This window comes from Choloepus didactylus, chromosome 2 (genome assembly GCF_015220235.1).
Source record: "Choloepus didactylus isolate mChoDid1 chromosome 2, mChoDid1.pri, whole genome shotgun sequence".
NCBI lineage: Eukaryota > Metazoa > Chordata > Mammalia > Pilosa > Megalonychidae > Choloepus > Choloepus didactylus.
Window position 1 is genome coordinate 76,591,787 of NC_051308.1, and position 12,440 is coordinate 76,604,226.

General features: G+C 33.8%; 1 protein-coding gene across 1 annotated transcript in view; it reads right to left on the reverse strand.

Moving 5' to 3' along the window:
• HMCN1 (hemicentin 1) overlaps nucleotides 1-12,440 on the reverse strand; it is a 511,472-nt gene that overhangs the window by 88,259 nt on the left and 410,773 nt on the right. The window contains exons 64-68 of the mRNA XM_037825157.1: nucleotides 10,332-10,509; nucleotides 8,021-8,145; nucleotides 7,399-7,582; nucleotides 6,683-6,780; nucleotides 5,504-5,782 (exon numbers count right to left, since the gene is read on the reverse strand). Coding sequence (XP_037681085.1) covers nucleotides 5,504-5,782; nucleotides 6,683-6,780; nucleotides 7,399-7,582; nucleotides 8,021-8,145; nucleotides 10,332-10,509 — 864 coding nt within the window. The remainder of the gene's footprint in view (nucleotides 1-5,503; nucleotides 5,783-6,682; nucleotides 6,781-7,398; nucleotides 7,583-8,020; nucleotides 8,146-10,331; nucleotides 10,510-12,440) is intronic.

Genomic DNA, 12,440 nt, shown 5'->3' on the forward strand with positions numbered 1-12,440 from the left:
TGGGGTAAAGTAGGAACATGTTGGAAGTTAAGCAGTTATCTTAGGTTAGTTGTCTTTTTCTTACTCCCTTGTTATGGTCTCTTTGAAATGTTCTTTTATTGTATGTTTGTTTTCTTTTTAACTTTTTTTTTCATACAGTTGATTTAAAAAAGAAGAGAAAGTTAAAAAAAAAAAAAAGAAAGAAAGAAAAACAAGGAAAAAAAAATGATGTAGTGCCCCCTTGAGGAGCCTGTGGAGAATGCAGGGGTATTCGCCTACCCCACCTCCATGGTTGCTAACATGACCACAGACATAGGGGACTGGTGGTTTGATGGGTTGAGCCCTCTACCATAAGTTTTACCCTTGGGAAGACGGTTGCTGCAAAGGAGAGGCTAAGCCTCCCTATATTTGTGCCTAAGAATCTCCTCCTGAATGCCTCTTTGTTGCTCAGATGTGGCCCTCTCTCTCTGGCTAAGCCAACTTGAAAGGTGAAATCACTGCCCTCCCCGCTACGTGGGATCAGACACCCAGGGGAGTGAATCTCCCTGGCAACGTGGAATATGACTCCCGGGGAGGAATGTAGACCTGGCATCGTGGGACGGAGAACATCTTCTTGACCAAAAGGGGGATGTGAAAGGAAATGAAATAAGCTTCAGTGGCAGAGAGATTCCAAAACGAGCCAAGAGGTCACTCTGGTGGGCACTCTTACGCACACTTTAGACAACCCTTTTTAGGTTCTAAAGAATTGGGGTAGCTGGTGGTGGATACCTGAAACTATCAAACTACAACCCAGAACCCATGAATCTCGAAGACAGTTGTATAAAAATGTAGCTTATGAGGGGTGACAATGGGATTGGGAAAGCCATAAGGACCAAACTCCACTTTGTCTAGTTTATGGATGGATGTGTAGAAAAGTAGGGGAAAGAAACAAACAGACAAAGGTACCCAGTGTTCTTTTTTACTTCAATTGCTCTTTTTCACTCTAATTATTATTCTTGTTATTTTTGTGTGTGTGCTAATGAAGGTGTCAGGGATTGATTTAGGTGATGAATGTACAACTATGTAATGGTACTGTAAACAATCGAAAGTACAATTTGTTTTGTATGACTGCGTGGTATGTGAATATATCTCAATAAAATGATGATTAAAAAAAACAAAAAAAAAAAAAACAAAAAAAACAAAACGAGCCGAGAGGTCACTCTGGTGGGCACTCTTACGCACACTTTAGATAACCCTTTTTAGGTTCTAAAGAATTGGGGTAGCTGGTGGTGGATACCTGAAACTATCAAACTACAACCCAGAACCCATGAATCTCAAAGACAGATGTATAAAAATGTAGCTTATGAGGGGTGACAATGGGATTGGGAAAGCCATAAGGACCACACTCCACTTGGTCTAGTTTATGGATGGATGAGTAGAAAAATAGGGGAAGGAAACAAACAGACAAAGGTACCCAGTGTTCTTTTTTACTTCAATTGCTCTTTTTCACTCTAATTATTATTCTTGTTATTTTTGTGTGTGTGCTAATGAAGGTGTCAGGGATTGATTTAGGTGATGAATGTACAACTATGTAATGGTACTGTAAACAATCGAAAGTACGATTTGTTTTGTATGACTGCGTGGTATGTGACTATATCTCAATAAAATGATTAAAAAAATAAAAGTGATTACTACTATAATCTTCTACAGCTATTGGAATTAGTACTAAAATCTGCTTTCTAAAAATTTCTACCACTTAGTCCTAGTTTTCCTTTCTGGTAAAAGATAATACCTACTCTTCAGATTGTAATTAAGAACTCAGAATTTCTTAACTATTGTCCCACATGACCGTTCTTTTTTTTTACTTCTATCCATTTTACGTATTGCTACTAAAATAATTTTATTAAGTGTAACTTAAGATTGATCCAAGATTTCCTGCTCAAAAGATTTCAATGGCTCCATGTTGCTTACTGAATTAAATACATGTTCTCATCATAATTTCCAAGGGCTCAGTAATATAGTTGCAATTTATCTTTATAACGTCATCTACTTTAACATACTCATATGTAACTTACACTTCAAATAAGACTTCTTACTCTCCCTCAAGAAGCCCAGTGTTTTCTTGCTATTCCTTCTGTTAGAATATCCTCCCTCATAATCCCATCCCCTAAGTGAGCCTGTTGAAATGCTATCAAAGTCACATTAGTGTCATTAAGTTCATTTATAAAAACCAATATTCCTTTCTGGATTCCCTCAACTAAGTATAAAATCTCTATCTCCTTTAATTTCCATAGCATAGTGCCGATACCACTCAAAAGCATTTATCTGATTCTGCATTTGTGCAGTCAATTATCTATTCTTCTACTTATTTGTTACTTACTACTCATGGTAGGTACAAAGATTACTGAGACAGGACTTTACCTTCCAAAGAGTATAGTCACTGGATTTAAAACAACAGTAACAACATGTTCCCAACTGGTTCTCTAGATCTTACATGTATTCAGTGATTTTGAACTATTTTTACTGTATGTCTTGTCCATATGTCTTGTACTTTGAATAGAATGGGAGCTGTCCACATCACACCCTGATGACTCCAGAATTTTTTTTCCAGCCCAGGGCTCTCTTCTGAGCTCCAGACACATTTATCCAACTATCAGATCAACATCTCCAATTGGATGTCTAAAAATGACTTCAAACTCAACATGGTCACAGACTGAACTTCCTGGTTGAAGTTCCCACCCAATATTACTTATTTGATTCTTTCTTATTAACAGAACCCAATTTTCTTGGTGGTATCAACGTACTCAAAAACTACATTTCCCGACCTCTTTACCAGGCAGCAGATGAAGAGGTCATGTGATGATTCTGATCAAATGAGGTGTACATGGCAGTGATTTTGTGGGGCTTCTAAGACAGTCTCTAAAGGGGCTCTAGCATTACATCTAGCAATGCTGAAAGTGAGCAGATATTGCATGATCACTGACTAATCATTATGCACGTCAAGAGAACTTCAAATACCTGAACTGCCAAACGAATACCAAGAACTGCCTACATGCAGACATCTCAGTGAGAAAAACTAAAGTTCTTTGCTTAAGCTGCCATAATTTAGACTCTCTGTTATTCATAGCCAAACACAATTCCTAATAATATACAAGTATCTCAATATCCACTCTTTTCCTGCTGTAACTCACTACTTTGCAACCAGAGTGATTTTTACAAATAGCAACTCTAATTACATTATTCCATTTCTTAGAAATTTTAATGGCTCCCCATTGATGAACATATAAACCAAAAAATCTTAATGTGATCAACAAGGCCCATCCTGGTCTGGACCATGTCAGAAACCCCTGGAGTTATTTTGGATGATGCGATCCCTTGTTTTCAGTGCTCTAGCTACAGTGGGCTTTTCAGAACCTCCAGTATTCCGTGACATCTTCCATCACTTGAATAGGTTTAAGTTGAGAACAGCAGTTCCTCAAGTCAGGAACTATACATTCTGCTTGATAACACTGCTGCATGTGAAGAGCTTTTCAGGTTTTATTGGGATTAGCTTTCAACAGACGCTAAAATACAGAAACTTTTCCATTACTGATGAGGCAGTTTTCAAATCTGTTTTAAGAAACTATTATCCTCATAAACTCTTCAGCTGGGAAGGCAAATCTTTGTATGCTAACAAATCACGGTTGTTTATCTCCTTCCTTTTCTTCTCCCAGCAATGCAATGAGCATGATTTTGCTCCTGGGTTATTGTTTTCTTAAAGGCGGATTCCTTCTCCCTTTTCCGAGTGCTACCATGCTAGACCAGGCCCCGGAACTTTCAGGCCTGTATGAGCACAACAACTACTTCAGTTCATTCTTTACTCTGTCACCAGAGTGATTTCTTGGGAACAAAATATGACTGTAACATAAATCCTTTTAAGTTTTCTCTTTTCTCCTTATGATGAAGTCCAAGCTCCCTAAAATGAGCTGAATGTTCCTCACAATTTGGCCTCTGCTCATGTTTCCAGTCTTGCATCTTGCCATTCTTCCTTAACACTCAGCTTCAGTCAGCCCAGATTAAGTCAAACTTTCTCTCACCTCTAGGTAAGAGGTCTAAGTTGTCTTATTCAACAATATATTACAGTACTTTTCACATAGTAGGTGCTCAATAAATATTTGTTAAATAGTAACTAGAAGCATACCACCTGGTACATTATATATATATATATATATATATATATATATATATATATATATATATATATATATATACACACACACACATGTATACAGTTAGTTATTAATACTTAATATGTGAAAAATGAATGTATGAGTTTATATTTATATCATTTCATATTATTTTTCATATTCTGAGAATCGATGTACAGGCATCTGTTACCCACTCCTTCCCAATCTGCCCCCCAATGCATACACATGCATGTTTTCCTACCTTTTGCTCCTACATATCATGGGGTACTTCCTCCCTTCTTTTTATGGCAGTCTTGTCCACACCAGAATATCTCCCTTGATTTAAAGATTGTTTTGCCTCCCTCTACAGTTAAAACCTCCCGTAATTCATTGGGCAAATCTCTAATTCAGTTCAATTCAAGGCAACAAATAAATATTAAGGATCTCTGAAACGCCAAATGCAGGGCTAAGCACTGGGAATGCAGTAATAAGTAAGACGGGTACAATCTCTGCTCTAATGGAGCATAGCTAGGGAAGAAGCAGACTTTTAAAAGTATATAAATAATTAAATTTTAATATATGCTATGAGAAAGAATTGCAGGGCACCCTGAAAGGATAAACTAGCCCCAGCTAAACTAGAGTTTTGCCAAAATTCTTCTGGCTGTTCTTTGTGGGGTGCCTTCAATGCTGTGCTGTGAGTCTAGGGTGTGGGTAGCCTACCCTACAACATGGTGAAACAAACAAACAAAAAAACAAACAAAACTCCCAAAGTCTTGATTATTGAAATAGTCCATTCATTTTACACATCTTCTTTTATCTTACAAGGTTAAAAATTTGACTTCAAGGAAAGTATTTTCTCTTTATATTATCTATTTGCATGTATAACATTGGAATAGATATTTTAAATATTTTATTTTAAATACACACCTGAGTAAATAGAGCTAAACTATTAGAAATGACTACTCCAACTATAATCTACACTTGGATCATTTAAAGACTAATACATAATAGTTAGTCTTTAAACAGAATAACACATAATAGTATAAATATGCATTTTCATTAAATTGCTATTATCTGATGTGGTTTTAGTTCTTGGAAAAAGTTAAAAAACTACTTACCAATCAGTTGTATGACTTTTCTCAATGAATAATATTTTACAAGTAGGTGTTTTCATCTTTTCAGATGGATAAAAAATAAACAATTTAAATATAAATTTAACCATGTTAAATTTTGGTGGATTCCAAAGAGATATATGAAGTATTTTGCAATTTTTACAACTTTTGTCTCTTAACATGATGATCCTAAGAATTATACTTAGTCTCTAAGTGTATTTGTCACTTACTTCCCAATTAGTCTACAGTATTCAAATGTTTACATACCTAGGACCTTCAGAATGAAGTGTTTAGTGACTTCTCCAGCTTCATTTGAGGCAACACAAGTGAATCTTCCAGAATCTTCCGTGTCTGCTTTGATGAGCTGAAGGACCATTCCTTGATTACTTGTTGTCAAATGGGCATCGAGTGCCAGACGTTGGCCGTCTTTCAGCCAGGACATACTGGGAGGTGGAGTTCCATCTGCAAAGCACGTCATAGAGGTAGGACTGCCTTTGACAATCATGATTTCCTCTGTTCCCATTGCATTGTCCATACTTGGTGGCACTTTACAGAAGACAAAAGAAAATAGCCAAAATTCATGTATCTACTTTAATTTGAGATTAACTTAAATAAAAACAATAAGTAGTACTATAATGTTTCTATGGCCTATAGAAAATATATATTCTTTAATTTATTGATATATTTACTATAAAAACATGTATTAGGCATGTTAATTATCAGTCTTCCAAATAAAAGCAATGAAACCACAAAAAATGGTTTCCTATAGAACATAACATCAATGTGTTTTAAATTACGGTCATATCTCAACACCTTAGGTCTATCTCTTTAATTTGTTATGATGTGTGTTATAGTTACAGTAGTAGATTTTCAACCACCTTGTGTGAATAAATGAGATAAAATTAAGTTCTGGAATAAGCTTTACTAGTCCAGTATGAGTTATTTGTAAGCTATAGTAAACAATTACTTAATTGTTCTGAGATGTGCTTGGGGATTGAGAAATGTGGACCAGCAAACCTCAACAATTCAGAAATATTAGGTTTTAAGTTCTCTCTCCCTATGCACACACACACACACACACGCAGGGACATATGTGCACATGTATCCATTCATCTTTTAAATACTTGAAAAGAGCTGCTAATTTTATTGGAAAACAGTCTTAACTATCTTTGTTAGAGAAAGACTGCTGTTGGGTCTGGATGGAAGCATTATTTTTAAAAGCTTACAGTGGATTTATTGCAAAATTCTAGATCAGAAAGTATTTTGACAAAGAGACAGTGCAGTCCAAAAAATACAGGCCCTTTGGGAGCATATGTGTTGTTTCCTATTCGGCAAGATTCTGTTTTAACCAATCCTTTCTAACAGATGAGGAAGTCAACTTCTAAAAAGAAGCCCACTGCCTAATACTGGACATATTATAGTACTGGGGTCATTTCTGGGACATACCAAAAACTTGAAGGCTGTAATACTTATTATCCATCCCAGCTCTGTTGGAGGCCACACAAGTGTACACTCCAACATCAGATACCTGAGCTCTCACAATCCTGAAAAACAATTGGACACAGTATTTGATAACTTGATTCCACTTAACATATACAAATAAAATAATTATGATTCATAAATAGATTACTGCAAGTGATTTATCCTGGGAAATTTTAGTTATTAAGCTTATAACCACATCCATTACAAAATATAGATACCTCGAATGCAATTTATTTTAGAAAGTTGGATAGGCAGTGACAGTAAGCCACTGAAAACATAACACAATTTGAGGGATGAATATTGTTTCTCAAATATACACTAACAGAGAGTGATGCTAACATAAAAAATCTCAATTGTAGTAAACATCTTCCTACTATCTTATATCATATGAAATTTTAGATAAAACTAGTAATTCTTGGAAATATGCATGTGATAGTATGTCTGTCTATGCAAAGAACAATTTTACATAAATTTACTAAAATATGAACATTTAAACAAGAATGAAAAAGCATTTCAATTTTATATTTGTTATCCTCCCTCTTCTGAAAATACACGGAAAGGGAAAAAAAAGCTAAGTTAAATCTTAGAAAAAAATTTCTTAAACACTGTTTAGATGAAGAAAATGGCTGCAATCATGGTTATTTTATTTGTCCAATAAATCACACACAATAAATACTGACCTTATGACCTGCCCTCCCGATAGTAACCGAATATGGGAGGAGAGAGGCAGAGGAAGTCCATTCTTTAACCAGTTTATCTGGGGTAGAGGTGTTCCTGTGGCTCTACATTCAATATTTATTGAAGTACCCAACGAAGCCATTATTTTCTCTGCTTCTTTTTTTTTACCTTTAATTACAGGTGGAACTATGTTATGCAGAAAAGAAAAAAATAAATAAAAGAGAGAAAGAGAGAGAAAAGGATATGTATTACTAGCTTAAATCATTTCAATTACAATTGCCCAGTTTTCTGCTCTGTATCCCAAAAGGAAACAGCAGTAGCATCAGATTTTAAAGATAAATAGTGGCAATGGTAGTCCAACATTGTGAATGTAATCAGCATTACTGAATTGTATGTTTAGACATGGTTAAAATGGAAAACTATAAAATGTTATCACAATACAAAAATTTTTTTAAAAAAAGAGAGAGAGAGCATTTGGAAAATAGCTTGGTGGTTCTTCAAAAAAACAAAAAAACAAAATAAAAATAATAAAGTAAATGGTCCAGACATCTGCTCCTGGACCTCCATTTCTGCTGATATTCCCAAGGTAAACATAGCCAAGTAACGGTGAAATTTCAAATTTACCATAGACATTCAAGTTAAAAATTCGGTCTTCTTCTCCAGCGGGATTAGTAGCAACACATGTGTATTTCCCCATGTCAGCTGTGAGAGCTCCGTAAATGTTTAATGTGCTGCCATCTGGAGTCACCCTGTGGAAAAGGACAGAGTAGAGGCACGGAGCTGATTTATGTGGAGCTAGAATTTGGATAACTCACTAGTAATTATTATGTTCTTTAGAAAATACAACTATAGAATGGTGTCTTTGTCTTTGATAAAATGGTTCAAATCTATTTCAGTAAGAATATGGAAGCCTGTTAAAGTCGGAGCTAGTGAAACTGATGGCAATCTCAGGCAAGCAAATAAAATTGTATAGTATCAGGCCTCAAATATCCACTGCCAATTTATGAGAAAAAGGAAATGAACAAAATCATATTAGGGACTCCTCTGTCCAAATAATAAACAAAAACATGTTTTTCTGAGAGAATATTTTATCTTAGTTAACAATATAAGGTTTGAATTGAATGAAAATTATAAAATTCTGGCATGAAAATTGAAGAATGTTATAGATAATGAGAAATTGAAGAAATTATACCTAAAAATATCCATCTCTAATTGACTTAGTAATACCCTTACAGAGAAGGAGCAGTAGGGGATCATTTATTTAAACATGACAACTCTGTATCAAGTACGGTTATATTGTGCAAAGCTTTTTCTATAAATTGCTTAAGCTTTTCCTTTGTATTACATACTAGTAAATGGTAAATATACAATTATATCTTTAAAGTTATCTAGGTAAGGTTATTGCATTATTGGTTCTCTTCATATACCATCAAGTAACCAAATAAAACTTTCTGTTTTTTTGTAAAGAGATTAAATTGCTATTACGATTATTCCTACAACAGTGACTTCATTCAAATATCCCAGTGTTAAAAATAAATACTCAACCTATACTATATCATATTATTAAATATGACTCTTCAAAATTACAATATAATCTGAGTCTAGTTGTATTTCCTCTTTCTCATAACATGAATTTTAAAACTCCATGAGTTTAACTATATGAATAAGCAAAAAAAGCAAGCTGCTGTGAGTAAAGGAAAGAAGGAAGTTGACTTTGGAAGAATTATTCTATTTGATTGACCAACTGTCCCACTTACAAATCTATATATATTGTGTAGCAGTGAACAAATATTATTCAATAAAATGGATTTAACAAAATGTAAATCTACAATATTAATGGAAGAGGAGTGATAGATTCTCAGTACCTAAGTACAAATATTATCTTATATAAGTTCTTTAGGTACCACTAAGTGTCTGGTACTTGACTTGGCTTATGGTCAATACCAGGTAATTTAATACAAATAATTAAATATTTGCTAACTAACCAGAGATGTTCACACCAGAGACATTAACCTAAAACATACCTCTAAAATGTTAGTTGGCAATTTACCTAATCTTGTAAAAGGGACAAATATCTAAATCTTAATATATGAAGAATACAAATAAAATTGTATTGCATTGATTTATCTTTCCTTAAATTACATTTATTCAATTCATTGACTAGAAAATATACTCCAAACTCTTAAATTTAAAACTTTGGGGAAAAAATGATAAATCCCTAATTTATAATTAATTAATGTCTACTTGTGCATATATGATTCTTCAAGTAATTATAATTACTCTGGTATGTCTATATAATGGAACTTATGATGATGAAATTAACTAGAGTGCAGAATACTGGAAGGTCCTGCCAAAGGAATTTGTTGTTGAAAGTAGGAAGAGGCTCTAACCATTTTATTATTCCATCTCTTGTGTGGTCTGTGCATGGGTATCACGTGTCAGCTGAAAATTAGATTTGTACAAATCACTATAAGGAACGAATCAGGTTGTGTTATCACTGTTTCTTTTTGCAAAATGGCCTATACGCAGTTCAGTGACTTCAGGGCACAAAGATAATATCTAGGATTATTGATCTATTTGTAGGAAGAAATAGGAAAGAAGAACTAATTATTTATAATGTGGACTTTGATATAAACATTCCCAATATTAGAGAAATAAAATCAACAATGGTTAATTAACATTTAGGAATGAGCCTGAGTAGATTTTACCATGCAGAGTCAATGAACAAGGAACGCACTCACACACACGCACACAATTTTGAGTGGTTCTCCAAGGAGAATTTATGTGTCCAACTTCCCCCAAATTTATCTTTTTTACTATAATGATAGCCAAGTTCACAATAAGATTGAATTTGGAATTTATTCATGAGAAACCAGAAGCATGAAGCATTATAGAGACTTTACAATTTATCAGGCAGATCCTTTATAAAACATACCAGATTCTTTCTGTTTCACCACTGGTTATGGGCTTTCCGCTGTTTAGGGGCTTTCCGTCTCTAAGCCATTGAATAACTGGGGTGGGAATGCCGTTTGCATTGCAGACCAGCTCAAGATTTTCCCCTAGAAGGACACTGACTTCACTTGGCATTTCTGCACCAGCAACACTTGGAGGAACTTTGGAGAAATAATTAGGACTTTCATTAACAAAGTTTGAGAATATAAATTCAAGTGAATTCAACAGAATCGTTGAACAATACACCATTTCCATTTCATATTCTTTTGTTTTCCTTGTGAATTATTTTTAAATGAGGAATGAATAAAGGAATCACTTAAATATTCTTGGTATAATTATAATTCAATATAATTATTTAGCCATAGGACCTGGTATCTACCTCTGGATGCCCTTCCCCAAGTCCTGGCTAACTGGAATTACTCTTAGATTAATCCTCAATAGATGACGTAGAATTAATGCAGTTCAGCAGAATCTAACTATTTCACAAAATGTTGGTATAAGGTTGGAGGAAGGTATCAACTTAGATTATTTCATTCTCCATGATCCACTTTAAATTTTATTTATTCTGAATAACTGAAAGACTTATTGCAGGTTTCAAGATCCAATGTTCACTATTTTATTTTTTCTATCCATCTTTGGTTTTCACATTTGTGATTTTATTGAGAAATAATAGGTAACAACAATATTGACGATGGTATTAGAAACATACTTTAATTCCTGCTCCATATGTATTAGTAATTTTCTCTAACTGCAGTAGTGTGTTGGAGGCTGCTCACACCAGCTCACAAGAGCCGATTTGCACATCTTCCCTGTTCCGTGTTTAGTGACATCTCACTGGTAACTTGAAATTGGCCATGGCGGGGTATTTACACCATGGAAATTGACAAATCTATAATTTAGGGCCTTTTTATCAGGCTAGTCTATTGTTCAACATTTGTTTGCCAACAAATGAATGCATAAACTCTCCAAATACTAAGTTTAGTCATCTAGAAGATGGAGATAATAAAACTAAATTTGCAGAATTTAGAGTATTAAAGCAGTCGAATCAGTCAGAATATTAATAAGAGCCATCCTATATTGAGTGCCCAATACATGACAAGCACTGTACTAGGCCCTATTTGTATATATTGTTTCTAGCCTGGAAGCAAAATAAAATACATAAAAAGCCTCACAAAATACTTGGTCATATCATATGCCCTATAATTGGCATCTATTATTATTAACGCATTAATCATAATTCAGCATGCAATTTCTGACACTGCATCTCTGAGTTAACTAGTTTTTGTTTTATGCTTCTGAAATCTCAGAGAATCACTAATCATTATAGAGAGCACTACTGATATCTATAAACATTTAAATTTCAAAAATTTGGAGTCAGCTTAGCAGAGCACACCATAGGTAGCTAATAAATATTCATTATTATATTTGTAATTTATGAAAAATGCTTTTGATAACCATAATAAAATTATAAAAAACAAGCATTTCAACTTAGTTTCAAGTGAGACCTTTGTTTAAATTTAAATATTGGGCTAAAAGTCATAATCACAGGTTTATTGAAAATAAAAAAAAAAATTAGTTCTCCCGACGTTGCTCAATACTACATTGAAGCATTGTATGCATTCATTAAATATTTATTAGATAATGAATGATCTTTATGCTATCCCCAAAATAGTATAAGTTTCATGAAATTATTTTAAATTCACCTAATCCCTAACCTATGGTTAGAACATTGTACAGCCTCCTCATGAATTAAATCTTACTTATCCGTAAATAAGAATAGACCTACAGGCTTAGAGGTAAAATAAATTATGCCAGTTTTAAAGAAATAAGTATAATTCATAAATATATATATTATAGAAAGGTAATAATTTTAGTAAACATGGAAAAAAGAGAGACCACAAAATTTCCACTATTCTTTATCCAACTACCAATAGAATCTATTGGTGAATGTACAACAAAAATGGACAATATTTTTGCTGTTCTATAGAAATTTTGGATCAATTATAGAAGATTCCTTTACATGAAGATTTATTTTGAACTACAAATGTGATATAATGAATAAGTTATAGATAGATCTCAGTGTACCCCATAT